Source organism: Ctenopharyngodon idella, chromosome 3 (assembly GCF_019924925.1).
Source record: "Ctenopharyngodon idella isolate HZGC_01 chromosome 3, HZGC01, whole genome shotgun sequence".
In the NCBI taxonomy this organism is placed as follows: domain Eukaryota; kingdom Metazoa; phylum Chordata; class Actinopteri; order Cypriniformes; family Xenocyprididae; genus Ctenopharyngodon; species Ctenopharyngodon idella.
The window spans coordinates 21,210,102-21,233,661 of NC_067222.1; the positions used below are offsets into that span (position 1 = coordinate 21,210,102).

At 37.5% G+C, this 23,560-nt stretch overlaps 1 protein-coding gene across 2 annotated transcripts in view; it reads left to right on the forward strand.

Annotated features, from left to right (window-relative positions):
* Positions 1-726: 726 nt before the first annotated feature.
* Positions 727-23,560, forward strand: part of LOC127509585 (protein shisa-8) — an 84,529-nt gene continuing 61,695 nt past the window's right edge. The window contains exons 1-2 of one of the 2 annotated variants that reach the window (XM_051888441.1): positions 727-1,544; positions 2,726-3,912. In XM_051888441.1, coding sequence (XP_051744401.1) covers positions 3,368-3,912 — 545 coding nt within the window. In that variant the 5' untranslated portion in view covers positions 727-1,544; positions 2,726-3,367. The remainder of the gene's footprint in view (positions 1,545-2,725; positions 3,913-23,560) is intronic. The other variant, XM_051888440.1, reaches the window with a different exon arrangement.

Here is a 23,560-nt window from a genome sequence, read left to right on the forward strand (position 1 = left end):
TGTCTTAGTAAACACTGCTGCAGTCATCTGTTGAACCACAAGATTTTGAGAGAGAGAGAAAGAGAGAGACAGACAGAAAGAAAAAGAAGCAATGGATAATTAACACCAAGGGCATATAATTTATAGGGACTCATGTTCCTTATTTCCAGTGACTACTGAATTGTCCCTAGAAGTTCTGACCAAATTTATGTAACGACTGTTGTTTTAATTTTGGCCGCATCTGAAATGATTCATACAATTGACATTACCCGAGTTAAATTGGCATGAAACAGAAGTTGTAATAATCTTTCTTCCCTATTGTGACATATATCAAAGTGTAATGACTTCTTGAAAAAGAAAAAAATGTAAGGCGGGGCTTGATTGATTGGATGGTTGTGGTTTGCTATTGCATGTTAATAGATGTTGCTGCAAGAGGGAGGGAAAGTTATTTTGATTAAAAATTATGAGAGCACAATGATTAAGAAGCCCTTAAAGACAAGAGTTCATTAGTATAAAGTCACCATGACATCAAAATTCTTATTATTTTATGGAATATTGCAGTATTTATTATAAATTATTTATCCATGCACATCATTATTTCTTTAAAAATTCATGTTCACTGATAATTTTGAAGCAAAGTAACTTCCCCTCTCTCTTCTCTGATGACGTGTGTACTGGCGTGAGGGCGGGGCGTCCTGTCACTCACATGACATCACAGCAATAGCAAACCACACCCATCCAACCATCCAATCAATTCCCGATTGACAAAATCAAGTCCCGCCCTACATTTTTTATTGTTCGGGAAGCTATTTCACTTGGATAAACATCACAATAAGGAAGAAAAGGCTATCGCAACTTCTGTTTCATGGTGACTTTAAAGGCTTTAGCTGACATGCAATTGTGGTCATAAACACAAAAATGGTTGGCCTGAACTGCTTTTATGTCCCCATTCATGTCAAAATCAAACCTACGCACTTGACTGACGCACAAAAAAAAAAAAAAAAAAAAACGGAAAGCAGGTTGTGGAGACAGTGAGAGCAGGTAAACATATGGCAAAGAGGAGGCAGGAACAGACAGAAACAGGGGGAAATGACAGGAATATTTTTGAACAGTGAGAACAAAACATGGGACAAAGGAGGGAGAAGGTGTCAATGACAGAGAAAAAAAAGGAAGGGGGGGGGGCAAGTCAGCAAACGAGATACGCTCATTCGCTCACGAGACAAACTGAGTGAGAGAGAGAGAGAGAGGGAGGGAGAGGGAGAGCGCAAGCCACTATCATTCGTTCCTGACTCCACACGGGAACACACCATCCCTGGAACACGGAATCAGGCAGGCTGGGAACGGAGAAACAGGAATGCACTGGGACGAAAAAACTGAGGAGAATAAAGATTACCTGCCATCTGTTGGTCTGCCTCACTCATCTGTCATCCACTGTCACTTTTTCTTTTTCTGAGGAGAACTTCTTCAGAGCCTCCAGTGAAAACACATACATATAGAGATATATCTATAACAATCCTATACATATATCAATATACAGTATGCCTGTTTTCATAAACAGCGTATGGGTAAGCCGATGGATTCAGATTCTACGCTTCAGAAGCATTTCCTCCGTTGTAGGAAGCTGATCTGTTGCATTCTGAGACGTGTGCATCTGCACCGTGCATTTTGCCTCATCCACATGGAGAAAGACAGACACAGAGAGGGAGCTTAGAGCAGGTGCTTTGGAAGCTGGATTAGGTGTGCTGTTGAGACTTTTAGTGTGTGTGTGTGTGAGCATTTTGTGTTTTGTGTGGGGTTTCTAAGTGAAGAAACCGAGGAGCTGTAATGCTGAGACCCTCTTTTTCATTCTCTCTCTCTCTCTGTGTGTGTGTGTGGTAGATTCAGAAGGACAGCAAAGGAAAGAGAGCAGCAAAATGATACAAAAAAACTAAGAAGAGGCCCCAAAGAAGCCACACAAACCCAAAGGAAAATGTGTCGATGTTGCTCAGAGGTTGCTCTTTTATAGCTCAGGAGACTTCATACGGTTTGTTTGAGTAGCAACTTTGTCACAGATGTTTCTGCTAAAATTTCTTTGGCAGTGAAACGTAATGTGAATAGTGTAGATTTTGATTAGAAATGAGTTGAGCTCATATTGAAATTGCAGACTTTGGTGTCTTGGTCGAATCAGAGCACAGTTTGAGACAATGTTGCCATCTCTTTGGAAAGTCTCCTCAGGAGACGCATCTGAGCAGCAGGACTCCTCCATTTAATGGAGACTGTGGTCTAGGAGAAAGAATGGAGATGTTAAAGAGATCTCATTTGTGATTTCTCTTTCCTGTGGGGACTGCAAGTATGTTTGTGAGCGAGAGAGAAGCAGAGAGAGAATATCTGATCAAAAGTGCCCAATGTGAGATACAGCTGCATGCTCACACACAGAACAGAGTTCTGCAGATCAGATCAGCCTTGTTATTTTGAGATAAAATATGTTTTGGCTCCAAATTCATATAAAATTTTCATTTATATTTATATATTTAGACCTGTAACTATATATTCTGATTAACATTTACATATTCAGACTTGAAATATTTGGGATGGAATATATTTTTACCCAAAAGTTTATATATATATATATTCAGACTTATAACATTATTTTAGGAGAAATCTTTAATATTTTTCTTAGGAGAAATCTTTAATGCTTTTTTTTTTGGACTAGAGTCTAAAAACTAAAACTAGAGTGTATGACAATATGTTTGGTGTTTTGTCACAGGGGACAGAACTGAGCAGAAGGAAGACACCTTGATTGTGAAAACAAAAGCGTCAGGAGGACTAAAGAACAACAGATATTCCTTTGAGGGAACAGAACGGTGGAAAACACAGAATGACTTGTAGATTACCTACGAACTGTAGCGTGAGGCATCTCTTCCTCGCTGGCATCACGCAATGTTCGGTAGGACAAAGATCACGGATAAGGCTTGATTCCAACGCCGTGATTCCTTCAGGCTTCTGAATTGGAATTCTACCAAGTGCTGTTTTTTTATTCTCGGGCCACGAGACAGTTTGTCTCAAGGTGAGATCCTTGAATCTGGAGTCTCTCCAAAGGGGAGGAATCTTGCTCACTCTCGCTCTCTCCCTGTAGTGATGACAACAGCGAGCATGTTGTGTGCTGAAGTGGCGTGGAAAGCTCTCCGTCTTGTTCACTGATGAGGGCTGCTTTCCCTGTATCAGCTTGCCGTTCTCTTAGGAGCCGGACAACAAGTCAGCAATAAACCTGCTCTAAACTTGGAGACATAACTCTTTGCTCAGCAAACTTGCTTTTTTGGTTCACATTAACTACACTCCACTAGCTTAATTGTCCCCAGTGGCGCTGTTGCATTTTTGGATACGCATTGTGGGATTACTAAAGAGGACCATGGCTGCCTCACACCTGTTTTTGAATGTGTTAACTGCTATTTTGCTGTTGAGCTACGTTTCTTACGGTCAAAAATCCAACACTGCCAGCACAGGTGTGCAAGCCACCAATCGGACGGCTGCTCCGTCTGGTGCTCCAGAGGTCACTCTTGCGACCCCGGGGTCAGACGCAGAGGAAATCCCATCAGCCGGGAGCCGTTGTTGGGGTTACTACGACGTGATGGGGCAATGGGATCCTCCGTTTAACTGTAACGCGGGAATCTACCTGTTCTGCTGCGGCTCCTGCTACTATCGATTTTGCTGCCAGTTCAAGGTCCACAGCCTGGACCAGACGTCTTGTTCCAACTACGACACGCCGGTGTGGGCCAACACCGGCAAGCCGGCAGCTCCGGTGACGGATGTCCAGGAGGAACCGGATCGAGACCGCACTCACATGATCGTGTACATAATATGTGGAGTGGTGGCCATCATGGTGCTGGTTGGGATCTTCACCAAACTGGGCCTGGAAAAAAGTCAAGGAGGACAGACGGACATGACAAACTCCAGGTGAGTGGGTGTAAGGATAATTTCATAGCTCAGAGGTTGTTCGTTAATTAAGTTCTCTGATATGTCTCTTTTAAGTATCAACTTTTTGCATTAGATGTTGCATCTGAAATTACTCATGAGCAATAAAAATGATGACATGCAGTCAAAATACAGAGCTGTAAAAATCAAACATTTTGATCTTGGTATATTGAAATCTCTGACTTTTGATTGTAGACTTTTGCATCTTGGCAAATCTGAGCACAGTTTGAGATCTCTTCTGAAACTGTAGAGGAAGCACATGTGAGGTTGTTTTTCTCAGCTGAAAAATCTTGAGGAGGAGATTCAGGCAAAATCTCCATGCATTCTTTATGTAATCTAATTGCAGATGAGCTCTGTACATAGGAGAACCATTTTGAGTTCCATAAAGAACTTTTGGTAACACTTTATTTTAGGGTCTTTTAACTAGTTGCTTATTAGCATGCATAATACTAGAATATTGGCTATTTACTTATTAAGCACATATTAATGCCTTATTCAGCATGACCTTATTCTACATTCTTAATCCAAAAAATGACTTTATGATGAAGTAAATACTACATGTAATTTTTACATGAAAAAGTTAGTTCAGGCAAGAATTTAAAAAACTAAGTAAATTCTATATTGGTACTCAATTTAAGCTTGTAGAAATTAAAGCGTAAATATCAACATTATAAAATTAAGTAACCCTACTCAACTTTTCTGATACTGGTGTTTCTACTCAAAATGCCACATTCACACGCAAAACGATCCATCGAATGTTACTGTCATTGTATATCGTGTACCAAGTACTGTGTTCAGGTGCCGCGTTACTTCTAATATGAAGATATGGTGTCTACGCCATATCTATTGTATTATTTACTTAGATGTTTCTAATTCTAAGCATAATTCAGTGTTATATTGTTTGAGTAAAATGTATTGCAAAAGAAACTTCAACAAAGTAGAAATTACTCAACCGTTTACTAGCCAAGTTAAAATTACTTATTTTCTTTGTTAATTTTACTTATCTTAGTTAAGTAGAGTTACTTAATTCCATATTTGAAATTTACTTAAAAAATATGCGTGCAAAAACTTGCGAAAGAAAAATTAAGTAAATTTTACTTATTGTTTTTTACAGTCTACCCAATACCTAAACTTAACAACTAACTTACTAATTATTAATAAGCAGTAAATTAGGAGTTTATTGAGGGAAAAGTTGTGGTTAATAGTTTATATGTGTTCCCTATACTAAAGTGTTACTGAACTTTTTATCATCTTCACTCTTAAAAATAAAGGTTCTTTACTTTCATCTACGGTTTCATGAAGAACCATTGAACAGCAGGTTTGTGTTGGCACAAAGGTGGTTCTTGAGATTATTAAAATGTTCTTCACACTAAGAAAAACTGTTTCTTTTAAAAACTGTTCACTGAAATGTTCTTTGGGGAACTCATGCCTGTAATTGTTTTTCTATGGTATCACTGTATAAAACCCAATTTGGAACATTTATTTTTTTAAGGGTGTTGATCTTTAGAAAACTCTCTATATACTAATACTCATGCCAACATGCCAATCTAAAAAACATGTAATGTAACATCAAGAACTTTTTTTTAACCTCAAAGAACCATAAAGCCAGTTCAAGAACTATAGTTTTTAGAACCTTATATTATTCTTGATAAGACAAGAGATCTTTCTTGAATATTAAAGTTCTGCAAACAACCAATGAACAACCACAGAAAGGACCAAACATCTGAGACCACTAGTGAAAAAGCTTCTATTTCGGAAATACAAATGTTCTTCTTTACAAATTATATTGTTAGTGTAACAATTTGAGTTAAAACCTGAAAAAAGTCTTAATATTTTGCATATGCTTTAAAGACAGCAGCTCTTGAGTTGCATGAATTCTACAAGTTTGTATAAAACCTGATATTCATGTCTCCTGCATAATTTAAGATGATTCAAAGTGTATATTTGTGCTTTAGTGGAAGCAAGAACATCTGACTGTCTGTACAAAGTTACATGATCAATGTCACAAATTTGAACCTAGAAATAGTGAAGAATCTGAAATATTACTACATCATAACTTTCCATTGTCTTACAAATTTCAAAATGTAAAAACATTTTCAGACATTTGCACCCCACTGTATTTCTAAGATCATACGTTCATGTTTATTTCTCAGACCTCAGCTTTTGTTTGAGTGAAACTATACACTGCAATCAGTTCAAAAGAAGAAGCACAATGAAAAATTTAAATTGTTCTACTCCTCTATTATGTGTTCTGACTATGTCACGTATTTAAAAAAAGAGAAATAACTATTTTAAAGCACTCAACACCATCATAATGTAAACAAAGTTGACACTTTGGTCTTTTCAGCACGAGGGGAAGCGGAGCGCTGTCCTCCGGGGGTGGGAAGAGTGGGACGTCAGTCCAGCTATCTGTCTCTCATCCGTAATGTGGCATGGCAGACAGACACCACCATGATTTAATGAGGGCTATTGATAAGGGCTGGAAGCATGCCATGCCCGAGATAGAAAGTGCGCGCGAGAGAGAACGGATGATAGATTATCTGCTGTTTGATGATTTTAGGGGGTGGGTAAAAACAAATCTTTTACGGTTTGTGACGGAATAAAAAAGTCGCATGGCAGAGACATTTCTGAATGTATTAAAGTTTATAAGAGTTTCTCTTGGTAAGGACGTACTTGGGTTCCAGTACACACAGGAAATATGTGTGTGTGTGTGAAAGAGATGTGCACAATGACACAGACAGTGCTGGAAGGGCAAGCTAGCGACGTGTTGTAATTTAACACGATTTATCATAGAAAAGCTTAATGAGGCTAGATAAATGGGTGCCAAAAGTAGCAAATATAGTGTGTCATAATGGCACAACTAAACGTATATAGTGTGTGTTGGGATGAAATACAAAGGCACATCGAGGAGAGCGAGAGAGTGATTCTATTGACCAGCTCTGAAAATCCAATGAGGCCAACATGACTGGATTCATCCAACACAAACATCAGCCAGTATAGAGCCCAACGTGCTCACAAACACACATCCACAAAGCCCATCCTATGCCACTGACCTTATAAAATTGCAGGGTCAGAACAGTGACTAATGACTGGTGAAATGTCTAGAAACCGAAATGATGTGCTTCATTTGGGTGTGCGTATGCACGTGCGCTCTGAGCAAACAGACCGTGCCGGATTGAGTCCTTCAGGCTTTACGTTTTTATGCATAATCTGACCTTTAATAATTACCTTCAGTGTATTTGAAGGGCGTATCATATGCGAGTACGTTTGCAAACTGCGTGTTCGCTGCTGTGGGTTTGTTTTTCATGTGTAAAATCAGTCCAATTCAGCATGAAATGACGAGTGATGGTTGGACTGTACAAACGCGCTGCTTTCTACTTGTATTATTTTTATGTGCATGCTTGACAAGTCTCTTGGTCGGACATGCCGAGTTTTACCAAGACAGAGCTAGTAAACAGAGACCGAGAGAGTGTTTGTGTGTTTGCCAAGTAAACATGGTACGACCGTGCTGAGTGCTTCCGTATTACATGATCATCCCGGCAATAATGGACGTGGCTCCTTAATGTTTTTTTAATGTCTAAAATGTGTGAACATGTAAATAAAGAATCACATTAAAAGGCTGGGAGAAAAGAAAGAGCATGAGAAAGGACAAAATTAAGGTCAGAAACTAAGTTTTTAATGAGTGTGTCCTCAGTAAACACACATACTGTACCAAGATGCCTGATTTCTATTTTAAAGTCGGCATCAGATTGGACCTTATTTACTTTCTTCATACATGTAGTGGTTACAGTTTATTTCGACAGTTCACTTTCTTCTAACTATAAGTGTAACTTTGAAACTACATGTCAACTAACACATTAATTTGCAACTGTACATGCCAACTAATTTTGTTAGGTAGTTGACATAGTTGCAAAGTTACTTAGGTAGTATAATCGAATGTCTAAAGTGGACCACTGCAATAAAGTGTAACCCATGTAGCTACCAAGTTGCCAGGAGTTAGCCATAATAGCAAATATTGGTAAACTTACCATCGGCTATGATGCTCTCGAGGACTAACTTCACCTTCAGCCTCCATGTCCTGGTCAAAATTTCTGTTTTCAGTAGGCAGAGGTGAACGGGTCAAGGTTTGTCCGGTTAGCATGGTCCAGTTAACCCCTGGTGGTTGATGTCGTAACTACACCATCTGGTTCAACAGGGCATCTTTCACCAGTGATGTCCGTTCAAAAGTATAGCCATGTATTCTGACAAAATACAAATTTTTCAAGCAACATATTACAAATATTTCATTATAGTATTGTATATAGTTTTTACATTGGCCAGTTTTTTGGAAAGCTCCTAAAAGTGTGAAATGGCTTGTCATGTGCCAATCAATTCCTGATGGTTTCAAATGGTGAATGTCATTGTAACCTCTTAAAACTGGCACATTGTACCAGCAAACACATTAAAGATCTTCCAGATGGAAATACACACTGAATGTCTTATGCACATGTACATTGGAGGACCTTGTGGTTCATTTTACGGATAAAACTCACTACAGATTTCTCTTTCTCTCATTTCATAGAGTTTTTTGCTAGTCTATATTTAGCTTTACTGACCAACACACTTGGACCACAGAATGCAGTTGTGTCGCATTAAAAATGCATTACGACTTCTGATAGAGACGATTCCCAAAGCTGGCCCTGGAACTATGAATGCACTAGACAAACAAACTCCAAAGTGAGGCAGAAACCAGTGGGAGACGTCTCACAGGTCCTTCCTTACAAACCTCATGAATACTGTGAAACCTGCTGCACTTTACTTACCCACAAGTCAAAAACTCCAGGGTGTTTTTCACAGCTTTTCAGAAGGGAAGGACAAAAATGATGAGAACTGATGCTGAATGACTCCTGACACATTTGGCAGTGTAATGAGGAAGAAATGAATCTTGAAGTGCAAAAAACAAAAAGCAATTCAAGTTGGACTAGAAAAAAAAAGGAATTTCATCTATAAAATTGTTACATATTTACTTCCTTTGAGAAACTAGGTAACTCCAAATGGTAAAATTACTGCAGTATGTATAAAATATAAAATTCTGAAGACTTAACTCCTTGATTCTTTCATTATCTGTAACGGTAAACATATTTCCGCCTCCTGAGGAGTTAGCTAATTACCCTGCCCACTCGTAAATTTCCATCAACAACAAATCATGGATATGCTAATACGTCTTGTACTCTTGTTTACCCTTTTTATGAACATTCTAGTAAAGCAATTGTGTGTTCGTAGGCCTACGATAAACCTTATTGCTCTACTTAACATGCTAATGCATGCCGCTAACTGGTTGCGTTAATTGTAGGTATAAATTAAAACTTATCATATGATCAGGGCAGGTTAATTGCTAGCATAAAATGCTAAGTTGTGTAATACCTCCCCTAGTTGAACTTCACTGTTAGCATGTTAACGCTAACAAGTAGACTATTGTAATGATGTCTTTGGCTTTGAAATCCTTCTCACTGAAAACATTTCATAGTGAACAATAATGTCCTTACCAGTAATTAGCTGTAACACAATTAACTGTAGCGCAGCCTCATCAGTGTCATTGTGATATTGTTTCCTGGCTCAGGCCATGAGAATATAGTTTGATTAGTCATTGTCTTTATAAGCATCTCTAGAGAAAAAAATATGTATGTAGAGGAGATCAGGGGCTTGTTGACACAGGGAAGGCTGTCAAATACTCTCTCATGGAAGATTTCAGTCAAAAGCCCATTCCCAAATACGTTTTTCAGAAATGTTTGTTAGCTAAAGATAAAAAAGAAGAAGAAGAAAAAAAAAAGTATATATATATATTAGATGAAAAATTAGACTAGTTTAAGTTGAAGCAATAAAGTTACTAACTGGAATAAAAAAATAAAACTGAATTAAAAATAATTTAAACATAAATAGTGATATTAAAAAAAACCCTAAAAATAAAACAAATAATCTAGTAAACTTTTTTTAAAATATTAATAAAAACTATAATATATAATTATATATATTCCTCTCAGGGGTATTTTTAGTAAATGTAAGGTCAAGGTCATGTGATTGCATGTTGTAATTTTTTCAATTACAATATCTGCTAAAACAAAAATTGTATGGTTTGATATTTTTGCGCATCATAGTGTTTACATTTTGCTAAGAAGATATTAAATAGCCTATTAGCAGTTCCCACTGTTAAAAGATACCCCATGTGTGTGACAACATGCCCCGCTAATGTGTTCATTAATGTGTTCTGGCCAATAATAGTGGCAATCCTCTTTTTGTAGCCAAGACTTTAAAGTCTAGTCTATACAGAAACTGACAGTCAAATATCCTCTAAAATATTCAGTGAAGTGTGACAACTAGCCCTGGTCGCCTTTACTGTTCCTCTACAGAATGTCCTGTTGGTTGAAGATGTGACCTGTCAGTTTCTATTCATGACTGGACACATTAAGCCGTGGTGCTCATGCGGGTGACAGAAAATGGCAAAATCTCATCTCTGCATAATTTCCTGTCAATTTTATTGACTCTATCTATCATTAACAACTGCACCCTATAACCCCACTTTGGTGCCCCTGACACACCAATACCCCATCACATGGACAGATACGCATGTTCACACACACATGTCCTGTTCTGCTTCACTGAAGATTGAGAGGGTTCAGAGGGCTCTTTGGGAGCCCGAGGCTCGAGCAATCAGAGCCCTTTGAGATTTGCAGTTTCACTGCATGTACCTGTCTATCAATGCCTCGGTGAGGAAGCTGAACTGCACGTTACACACGGACGGACATCACTCCGGCTATAAAGGTGACCGTCTTGTAAAGCTACTAAATGGACCATTGCGCCCATGATTGTTGCAATTCCTCTAGGAAACTGCCTCCCTGAGCTCAAGAGCAAAGATGTCAGTGACGGATGCTGCCACTACGGATGGATTAGACACCGATTACAGAGCTTCACCGCAGGATACTGCTCTGCCCCAGATTTCATTTTGACTAAAATACCATGAGGGGTAAAAGGCTAAAAGCAAAAAATGATGTATTTTGCTGGGGCGACATAAAAAAATAATGTCAGAAGGCAAACTATTCTAACAGCAGAGAGACATTACTTAAAGGGACAAAAATTAAAATTGTGCCATCGTTTACTCACACTCATGTCATTTTATACTGGTATGACTTTGAATTCCTATAAAACTACTGAAAAAAAAAAGCATAAAATCCTGGCTGCTCTTTTTGATATAAAGAAAGTAAATGGTGACTGGACAACCCTAGTCTCACATAGCCAGACCTTCAGACTGACGGCAGAAGGTCTGGACTCTATCGCAGCTTTCATTGGCCAAGGACCGCCCAAGAGGACGTTTGACTGACATGTAATGCAACCAATCACAGTTCGTTTTGTTCAGCGTCATGTTTAGGGGTGTGAAAATGTAAAGTCGATGTCCCTACAATAACAGACCGGCGTGCATCTAATAAGTTATTCATTCAAGAACATTGTGCAAGTTTACTGCAACAATGGAGCCGCGAAATTCACGAACTTTTGTAAATCCAGCATTTAGTTGATCCTGGAAAGCGCTCATTGTCACAGTTATAAACATGATGGCGTTCTTCTTCCACAAGGCAGTTTGGCATCACGGCATTTGTTTCCAGGTGGACCGTTAAAGAACGCGACACACACGTCTCCTGGACATCCTGTAGAATTCAACCAACCAGAAGACGGCTTCGAAACTCCTTAAGTGTTTCCAGTTAAGTGTGCCATATGCATCTGACGTTCAGCCAACGGTCCGTGGGCGTGATGTCTGAGGCTGAGATTAGGACAACCTAGGCTCATTGTTATTTCTGTGAAATAACATTATGTTGCTTCTTGCATGTTTTGCAGCATTTTTAAAGTGAAAATTCCAGTGGGTGGCACTAAAAACATGTTCAATATCCTCTAAAACACATGAATGTGGCAGCAATTTTACGTTGGTTTTTGTATCGTGGCAGTTCGGAAATGAAATGTCCAGTAAGTTTAATGCTCTTTAAACCCTACCCTGAACCTAACTAATAGTGTTAAAAAAACAAACGCGAGATAAAAATGCATTTGCTGAAGCAGCCATTCTATACAAGTCTTTGCGCTCTTTTATTGTAATTTGTGTTTCATGGGACTTGTTCTCGAGCGCTCTGAATCTCAAGTGCAACGCTGTACCAGATGAGCTACCAAGCAAGTTTACCACATCAGAAAAGCCATAAGGAGCTGGTTATGTGATGCAGATATCGAATTGTATAATTTATGCACAATGGTTAAAGTGTTTTGCATATTTTGCAATAAACAACATGAAAACAAGTTTTTATTACAACCTGAATTCTGGAAATGTTGGGACGTTTTTTAAATTTGAATAAAATGAAAACTAAAAGACTTTCAAATCACATGAGCCAATATTTCATTCACAATAGAACATAGATAACATGACAAATGTTTAAATGGAGAAATTTTAACTTTTATCCACTAAATGAGCTCATTTCAAATTTGATGCCTGCTACAGGTCTCAAAAAAGTTGGCACGGGGGCAATAAATGGCTGAAAAAGCAAGACATTTTGAAAAGATTCAGCTAGGAGAACATCTAGCAACTAAATAAGTTAACTGATATCAGGTCTGTAACATGATTAGATATAAAGGGATGTTTTAGAGAGACAGAGTCTCTCAGAAGTAAAGATGGGCAGAGGCTCTCCAATCTGTGAAAGAGTGTGTAAAAAGATTGTGGAAATTTGACATTCTTGTTGGAAATCACAGACGCCGTGTCCTCCGGGCTAAAGAGGACCTTCCAGCGTGTTATCAGCGTTCAGTTCAAAAGCCAGCATCTCTGATGGTATGGGGGTGCATAAGTGCATACAGTATGGGCAGCTTGCATGTTTTGGAAGGCACTATGAATGCTGAAAGGTGTATATAAAGGTTTCCAGATGACATCTGTTTCAGGGAAGGCCTTGTGTATTTCAGAAAGACAATGCAAAACCACACACTGCAGCTAATACAACAGCATGGCTTCATCGTAGAAGAGTCCGGGTGCTGAATTGGCCTGTCTGCAGTCCAGATCTTTCACTTATAGAGAACATTTAGTGCATCATTAAATGAAAAATACATCAAAGACGACCACAAACTCTTCAGCAGCTGGAAACCTATATCAGGCAAGAATGGGACCAAATTTCAACACCAAAACTCCAGTAACTCATTACCTCGATGCCCAGACGTCTTCACACTGTTTTGAAAAGAGGAGATGCTACACCATGGTAAACATGCCCCCGTCTCAACTATTTTGAGACCTGTAGCAGGCATTAAATTTGAAATGAGCTCATTTAGTGGATAAAAGTGTAAAAATTTCTCAGTTTAAACATGTTATCCATGTTCTATTGTGAAAAAATATTGGCTCATGTGATTTGAAAGTCTTTTAGTTTTCATTTTATTCAAATTTAAAAAACGTCCCAACTTTTCCGGAATTCGGGTTGTAATTGATAATCTGCCCCTGTAATCATAATTTGTGTGAAAAGTAATAAAAGTTGTTGGTGTCTTGCATCCAGTGTTCATTTCAGCTGGAAACCATAGTGAATTGTGTATATATATAGGTACGTTTTTAGAGTTTTGCAAGCACTTTTTTTTTCTTTTCAAATGAGCCTATGTTGGGACTGGTGCTGTCAAGCTCCAAAAAAAACAAAAACAAAAAAAACATCATAAAGTTGCTTTATTCAACTCATGCGCAATATTCCAAGTCTTCTAAAGCCATAGTTTATCTGTGCAAGGAACAGACCACAAATCATTATTTACTATTAATATTTGCCTCCAAAGCTTTTAAAATGGACTGGATGAAAAAAAATGGTATATTGATGCCACTGATGCAGAGTGACATTGGTTCTTATGTCTTATGACCAAGACTTGGAATATTGTGCGCAAGTCATATTGATTACTTTTATGATGGTTTTATGCTGCTTTTTTTTTTTTTTTTTTGTAATTTTAAAGCTTTACAGCCCTCAGTCACTTTATCGAAAGGAGTGGCCAGGATATTCTTAACAAAACAAATGAATGGAATGACATGAGGGTGAATAAATGAGAAAAAATTTTCATTTTTGGGTGAACTGTCTTTTTAAATTGGACATTTCACTCAATCACATTATCTGAACAAAAATAATAAAATAACATATTTCAGTAACATATAACATAAAATAACATATACATAATTCAGGAGGCTTTTTGGCTCCTAAATCTAAAACTATTTGGCTTCAAAATCTTAATCTCCTATTTACGCACAACCATAAAACGGACACACTGAACCATGCCGACTTCAGTTTAAAAAGCCGTAGTTGCCTGTGGTGCGTGTGTTCTGTTTTCGGCTTCCGCCGCATGCAGAGCATATTTGTGGTCCCCAACTGTTTAACGGCAACACACACACAACACATACAGCCATTTTGCAGCATTACATAACGTGGGGTGATATTGAATACACCCCGGGCGCAGCGTGTGACATCACTTAAATGCATCTCATTTCCCACCCTTGTAATATAGCTAATGAACATCAAACTTAACACACATACACACACAGTATTCATACAAGCTCTGTTGCAAAGCCTAGTGAACTGCCTTTGCTGTCTACATAATGAGCAGTGAAATGGAACTTCACAATGGTGCTCTAGGCTAGCATACACGTACCACACCAATCGAAGTGCATGGGAGATCCAACTCACACTTAAATCCATTAGAGTTACACATTAGCATCGCAGCTAACAGGGAACATTCTCAGAACTTTGGCTAATGTTCTGGAAAAGGTTCTCGCAAAGTTATGAGCAAATGTTGTTCTAGTAACATTAACTGAATGTTCATTCATTGTTATCTAGTCTTTAATAATGTTCTCAAAACGTTAGCACAAAAATATTATTTGTACATCATTCATGACACTTTCTAAAACGTCTTAGTTGGACATTTTTTAAATGTTTGTTGTTTAAAATGCTTTAAAAAATTTAAAAAACTGGGCGTTTTGAATGTTCAGAGAACTTTCAGAAATAACGTTTTCATAATATAATGGGAATGTTAGCAAAACGATCTTAGAACTGATTATTTTTGTTAGCTGGGATGTAGCTTAGCTAATGCTGCTATACTCAGAAAAAAGTAAACAGGTAAAAAAAAATTTGCTATGCATTCTGGTATTGCCACCTATGTGAGGAAAACATGCATTTTGAAATGAGGTATCTTAAAAGTCAGCCTAATGTTGTTGCCTAATAGAGTTTGACATTAGCATGTAGCTTAGCTAATGCTGCTATACTCAAATAGGGGAAAAAACAGCACACAAAAAAGAATTTTTTGTAAGTTGAACTACACTATTTGTTATGAATACTTTTATTCCGACATCTGGGAGAGTTTGTTGCAATGCTTTCTAGTATGGTATTGCCTTCTGAGTGAAGAAAACATGCATTTTGAAATGAGGTATCTAAGTCAGCATGTTGTTGCATACATTTTTGAACAGCCTTCATGCCAGGAGCACGCTATGAATCTTGGAAATACTTGAAAAAGTAGGGAGAGAAAGTTGAGAGAGCTTACAGCTACACATGGTCACTGCGCTTTTGCCAAGTAAGACGTGTTCCTATCAACATGTTGCTGATCCTGGAACAACTTTCCTGTCCAGAGATTTAGACCTCCTAACCCTATCCCTACCCCTAAACCATAATTCTCATAACTTATCCCTAAAATTATAGGGAAAATATAGGTGGATAACACCGATATAGAAGCACCTAACCCTGGTTGTAAACCTAAACTGTAAACTTGTCCCTCAAATCTGATTGGTTGATCCAGGAACATACCTGTTGAAACCACGTTCACCAGCTACACATACTATGTAGCTTCAAGTTCGTATTTAAGTGGATTTATAGAAAAAACATATTAAACTGTTAGTGTGAGAGGGATGTATTATGTTACATTACCTTATAAATATTTATGTTTGGTGGTCACATATATTAGAGTAACTTCCTCGGGCCACTCGTGAACTTTATACCTCAAACATCTGCAGACAGAGAAACAAAACGAAGGATCAAAAGCTGAAGGGGTGCTTGGTTTGCTCTACACCATGTTTTTAATGAGATGATGTAATTTTTCTTTAGAGTAAAACTAACTTTATTTGCGGTTCTAGCCAACAAATAGTTTATAGGTACACATAACCAGGTGCGACAAGCTATTTTAAGCGTTTTTCTCCAAACCAGCCATGACTGCAACATGACATTTTGGTTTCTATGCCTGTGGCGTTGGGCTACACAGTAAGAAATGTTTTGTCTGGTAACATAAATTGTCTTGCATAATTCTGTTTTACATAACTGGATAAAAGTTTTTTTTTTTTTTTTAACCTAAAACCAGTTTATTGGAGTTTTTAAACTGATAAAAATCTCTGCGCATTACCAACTTAAGGTGAAAAGATCTGTAAACATTAATACAAAAGGAAAAATATATTGATCAAAAATATACTTCTTGGGACTTATATGTTAGTGCTTAGGCTCCAATGGTTTTTTAACAATTTAACCTGAGCAAAAATGTTATGTTAATGAAAAAAGAATAAAATTATGATTGTCACTAAGGTTTGCATGCACAGATGTTAAGTACCCTGAAAAGGCAAAATGGTCAAACAGCCAGGTTTGGCTCAGCTATGCTCAGATAATGTAAAAAGAAAAATGATGTGAAATTGATCAAAAGCTCAGCATGCAACTGGTTTTGAGTAAAAAATATTAGACTATTTGATATGACTGAATCAACCTGACACACTAGGTTACACAAAACTAGGATCAGATCCAGTAAAAAATAGTTCATTAAAATAAAAATGCATGTCATAACTTTTTTCAGTGTGTGTAACTCAAGCGTGCCACACGAGTCCTGAAAAGTGAAGCCAAAGCGTCTCGATCGCCCCCAGGTGGCTGGATGCAGTATAGGTCATAAACCTCGCCCTTTCTATGTATTGTAATAGAGTACCTCAGAGATGACGTGTTTTTGTAGGCCAACTCGGAAGTTAGCGGTGCACGGGTTCCCTCGATCAAAAGCCTATGCATTTTTACCATAGGCTTTTGGAAAATCGCAAAAAATAAGCTCTGTGTTTAACAAAGGGTTATGACACTTACACGTTTTGTCTATCAAGATAATCTTAACACAACATTTATACATTTTGAAGCCTAAATAAAGTCGTCAGATATAAAAAGCTAACAGTAGGCTATAAACGGACTACAGCACACCATGGTCGCGGATCAACGTCACCACCACCAAGCTTCCTCAAACTTTATTTAGAAAACAACTTTATTTAAAAACATACTCGCTGAATATGATCTGCGCTGTGTATGAATACTTATCCACCTTTTCATGAGAAATGCTGTTTGTCATGATGATGACGTCTAAAGTCCCCGCCAAAGGAAGTAGTCCCTTTTAGCAATTTGTTAGCAACCGCCGTTTTTCAGACACAACAAAGGTTAAAAAAAAAATCACAAGCGGGTTATAACTGGTGTTTTATGTCATAGATCAAAACGTGAAAATATTTAGAGGCTTTGTTAACCACAGACCTTATTTCAGGCGATTTAGCAAAAACCCATTAAAAAAAACCTGCAGACTTTAGGGCGATGGAACCGGAAGTCCTAAAATGCTAACTCGCTTCCGGGTTTTGCCTACAAAAACACGTCATCTCTGAGGTACTCTATGAACATGAGACAAACTAAACAGTCAAATTACACGTCCAATATTTTTTCTTCCAAAGATGGTTTCTGTTATTTTAGGCAGTTTTTAATCCCACTGATGTTAGTTAAAGTGTTCGTTCTTTAAATAAGTTTGTTTTAAGTGTTATTTGATGCTCTAAAAATGCGGGTTTTTACGTCATGATTGACAGCTTCTCTGAGCGAAGTCGTCACTGAAGCACCAACGGCTTTTCTCTGGATCTTCGGGAGGAAATCGTGGCTTTTAACTTTAATTTCTACATTTCCAGAACTGTTTATTTCACACCGACATAATGTTGTTCTGCAGTATTAACCGGTTCTGCGGGAGTGTGGGCAGGACCTTGATATCGCGGCTCCACTTCGCGCTCACTACTCCGCAGACTCGGGCTCCAAGTTCACTATGCACAGACTCTAGACTCAAGATGTCAGCGCCATATTGACACACTGGTGGCTTCAGTTACTACAATGGAAGAGAGTGAAGGTGCGTCATCCATCTTTTTTTATAGTCTATGGTGTAGCTCCATCTCCACTGAAACTGATCTAAAATTGTGCAAATATGTTCAAGTTGTTGTGTCGTGCAGTAATTTTGCTTTCAATTTGATTGAAAACTACTGGAAATTGCCCCATCAGACCTGGATAAATGACTACTTTTGCAGTGCTCACAAGAAATTCTTGATTTGCAGTTGAAAATGATCCAAACAGATGTACTTTTTAGAATGTAAAACAGTACAAGTGTGTTTGGCCTCCACAGTGAGTGGTGTGTTTGTACATGTGCTTTGTGCCTTAATCACATTGATGGAAAGTCGATGGCTGATTTGCAATTTGTAACAGCAATGGAGTACCTTCTCTCTCTCTCTTACCTTGATCCTGAATTACTGCTGCAGTTTCCAGTTAATCCTCCATAAAAAAAAAAGAATGTGAAAACACAAAACAGCGCAGTGATAAGTATCACCAATGAGCTGTTCAGAGCCGAAGCCCTGCGGGAGGAACAATTCTCTCCCTCTCCGTGTCTCATCCCTCATTTTAGAAGCTCAGCGCTGCTCAGTCATCCTGAACGGACTTGTTCCAGTAAGGGATGGCAGGATGGGGTGGATGGGGGCTTTGTCAAGGCCGAGTGTCAAAAAGAGGACCTGATTGAGACCAGGGGGTGTGGGGTAGGGATTGTACAGATATTTATCTTGATCTCTGTCCTGTCAATCAAGCTACACACACTGGAGACAGTCGATGGGAAGACGAGAGAGATAGCGTGAGTGGAGGAAGGACAGAGTGTGAGAAGTGGGGGAAAGAGAGGGAAATGTATATTGTTCATTTGACTGATGAATCAAGTAGAATCAAATAATGAAGGTTCATTCTGACAAACAAAATGGGGTATTGAGGGCATCTATTTTAACTTGATACACCGCCTCAAAAACTAAACGATTATAGTGCAAGATGCTGAAAAGAAAAATCCTTCTGATACATACAGTATTTACATGTACCAGCAATTAATAATAATAATGATAATAATAACCCACTCCATTGCCCGTCTTTTTCAACCCTGCACTGTAAAAATTTTTTTTTCAAGATTTATCAAACCAATAGCCTTTATTGTATTAACTCAAATTTTTAATTTCAATGAACTCAAAAACTAATTTTTTTTTAAAGTTAAACCAACAATTCTTACTTTTTTAGCTGACAAAAATGACCAAATTGCACACCCCTAACAGAGTTGTTATTGTTAACTATAACTAAAATTATTAAAATGTGTGAATTTAAATAAAGCCGAAATAAAATAAAATATAATTATTAGATGAAAAGCTTTCAAGTTGAAGTACTAAAATTACTAAAACTGGTTGATTACTTAAGTTGAAGTAAAAAAAAAAAAAAAAAAAAAAACTACTAAAACTAAAATAAAAATTAGTAGTAATTTTAACTAAAATAAAAATGAAAACTGAAAATAATATAATAAAAGCCAATTCAAAACATTAATAAATACTATAATAGTATAAAAATAACTCTCTGGAACACTCAAGAATATTAATTGCAATATAAAAGATAGATTTTTGTTTTGAACAGCCACATTAACTGCAATAACCCCTGCAGACAGGGTTCATATCTCCTCTACAAAGCATGCAGGTACAGTCTGACCTTTACAGAAGGAGGTGCAGGTCCACATGGAGGTTCAGGTCATTCATCTTGGAGGTGGAGAGCGGTTTTCTCTCATTCCAGAGAGGAGGCAGTTGGTGTGCCAGTTGGTGCAGTGGTGCAGGATTGATGTTTTTATAAACCTTCACTCAGCAAAGGTGCCGGTGGTTCATCATTTCCCCCTAATTGCGCCGTCTTGGACTGTGGTGTGTGCACCAGTTAAGTCAGCCGATATGTGTGTGTGAAAGAGAGAGACAGTGTTTTTTTTTTTTTCAAAGTGGATTAAATACCTACGTGAAGCATTTATCCTCATAAGGGAGTGATAAATGTGTGTGTATGTGGATTTATTTCCATCTTTAAACCCCTCATCACATTCAGCCACTCAGTTCACTGAACCTGGTCTAACAACATTCTGGCCCCTCAATACCCAGAACAAAAACCCTTCGGTGTTTCTTCCACAAGCACATTAGTTCGAGAACAGCTGACCCAAATTGAAGTGCTTGGCTGAAACCACATGTCCATTGTGGATGTGTTTGGAATTCTCTGTGCGGCCGTATCCCAAATAGCTGTTGGTTTTCAGACAGTAGAGCAGATTAACTTGATTTAGGATTAAATTGCTTGCACAAAATTTAATTTACTGCGTACCTCTGGCTGAAGAGCCCACATCACAAGCAAACATACACACAGATTCTGTTTGATGTGCAGTGTTATCTATGTTTATCAGAGAAAGTGACAATTTTGAACAATGATAATAAAAATGTTTCTTGAGCAGCAAATCATCATATTAGAATGATTTCTGAAGGATCATGTGACACTGAAGACTGGAGTAATGATGCTGAAAATACAGCTTTGACATCACAGGAATAATTATTTAGTAACACTTGACTTAAAACCTTTATATATAATGCATTATTAATGCTTTGTAATGGACCTTGCAATGCATTGTATGGTCTAATAGTTATAATGCATTATATAATGCAATCCTTTATAAAGTATATTGCATTAAAGCACATGACAAACATACAATTTTATATCTGAACAAATATTATAATGTGCTTTAACTTTGGTTACAGTTATTTACAAAAACATATAATAATTATAATGTACATTATGAATACCTTTATAATACATTATACATAAAGGCTTTAAGTAAAGTGTTGTAAACATCAAACACCAAATACATTAAACATCAATTACGTCCTGTTATTGTGTAATGTTGCACACCATTTTCTCTTCTTTTTTGGTGTGGACAGTCAAATTACCTGTCGCTTACCAGATACTTGTTTGGACATGGAGTATTTGCATAGGCCTACAATACTGTGAAAAAGTAAGTACACCCCATACAAAGTGACATACAGATACTGGATTGTAATTTCATTAACTTTAAAAGATAAGACAGAGGCTATTTGCACTAAGTGCAAATAGCGATAGATGCTATTTACACCATGTGTAAATAGCAATTAGATGCTATTTAAACTAAGTGAAAATAGAGATTTATTCTATTTATGCTAAGTGACAATTGCAGCATTTTCTTAGCTATTTACACTTGGTGAGAATAGTGATAGATTCTATTTACACCATGTAAAAGTAGCAGTTCTTTGCAATAAGTGTGAATAGTTGTTAGTATAGTAATTAGATGCTATTTTACTTTAGGCTATATTGGCAGATACTATTTGCACCTCAGTATTTTTGTACATTAACAGGATGCAATAATATTGTGTCATAGAGTGTAAATGATTATATAGTTAACATTAGTTAATGCACTGTGAACTAACATGAACAAACAATGAACAACTGTATTTTCATTAACTAACATTAATGAAAATGACTAAATACAGTAACAAATGTATTGCTCATGGTTAGTTCATGTTAGTTAAAACATTAACTAATGTTTAAATAATGAACCTTATTGTAAAGTGTTACCAAATTATTAAATGGATGCTGCCTTATTGGGAGAATAAAATCCCTAACCCTACCTAATAAATACCTTTAATAAACACTCATCAGGCAGTTTATTTCCACTTTTAGAAATTTATTTTCATTTTTATTAAAAATAAATGCCTTTCTGGTGTGAGCGAGCTCGGCAAAAGTCGGATTCGAACCTGTGTTGATCGCGTTAAAAGCCAGGTATGCAAGCCTTACTCACTACAACCTTACTCGCTACTATTGCGCCGCTGAACTCTGTACGTCTGTTTTTAAACTTGAGTGCCCCAACCAGACAGTGGTGGGTGGAGCTAGTGTAAATAGCGTTTGCCAACAAGGGACGCTATTTGCACTTAGTGTAAATAGACACTCCGAAAAGGAAGAGATAAACTGTAACATAATAACAGATGACACTTGGAATGTATTTTGTAATTATTTGAACAGGTTAAATAAACAGATGCCACATTTACATTTATCGCTACTACATCAAGTGGCTAAAACTAGAATCAAGTGGAAATTAGTAGAACATCATTAAAAAAAGGTGTCTGGTTTGGTCATAAGCTTTAAAATGCATCAAAAGAGCCTTTTGAAGGCTGTTGAGACTTATGAATTTGGAAAGGGATTTGAAGCCATTTCCAAACTGATGCATTATTGTTGTTTTTTTTAAATTATTCAGTATCAATATGACCACATGTTGAAAAAGGACAAACCTTTTTACCGTGGGTACTTACTTTTTCACAGCACTAAATTCTTTCTTGAATCTGCTTGCAGCCTATCAGTTCTCACTTTTTTTTTTTTTTAAATGTATGCCTCATTTGGTTCTCTCTTTTAAAAATATCCCAGAATTCTCTCTCCACCCTTTTACCTAACACTTTAATTTCAATTCACGCACACACATTCTCAAATCTCTTGTGCGTTCAGACTAAAAGCTCTGTCTCCCCTCAGTAAATACTCTCAAATCGCTCACGGATTTTATCTGAATCTAGCGTTTTATTTCTCACCTCTCTCTGACATCTCTTAGGAAAGTGTGAGTATGTGTGTGTTAGACATCCACAAGCACATAATGCAGTGCTCGGTTTAGCTCAGTCAGCTCTACAGATATTAACACAATTTACACAGTTATAGCAATGCAACCACTAGGATCAACGTGACGCAACCATAGAAGGACACAGAGTCACACACACACATTCATAAAAAGGGAGAGCATGTGCCCTTGAGTGAAGTGCAGTATATAAACCCAATATTCCCGCTGGCCCAGTTTAAAAACAGGCAATCAATGAAAACTGACCTGTTCATTTGAAAGCGAGGAGGTATGACCCAGCATTTTGCCCTCTGAGTGTGTGAATCTCTCTCTCCATCTCCTTCCTGATAAGGCCATAATGAAACGTGCCGTTATAAAACAAAACGAGTTGGTCCAGAGGAGAGAAAATTAGTTCTTTGATGAAGTTCCACAGGGGACAAGATCACAGGACGTCTATATGAGAAAGATCAGAAAACAACCTCAGCAAAGCACAGAAAGAGGCATGAGAAGGAGAAAGGAAGCTCTTTAATGTGTAGTTTTCTGTGTCGGTCAAAAAAGAACATCCTTCATGTCATCCCAAGTATGAGTTTCTTTTTGCAGAATCGTACTGGTTGTACTTTTGCACATCCAATTACAATGAATAGGGACAAAAGTAACAAAGCACTATAAAAGCATCATAAATGTAGTATGCACAATACTCAAAGTCTTCTGAAGCCCATACTGCAGCTTTGTGAAAAAGACACACATTTGTTTATGTCACAGCCTGGTAAAAATACATTACTTGCTACATGCTATTCGGTAGCATTTGCTCAATTTCAGGTGTTCAGAGAGCGGTTTCCAAGAATTTGCTTTATCCGTGAACAACTTTAAAGTGAAA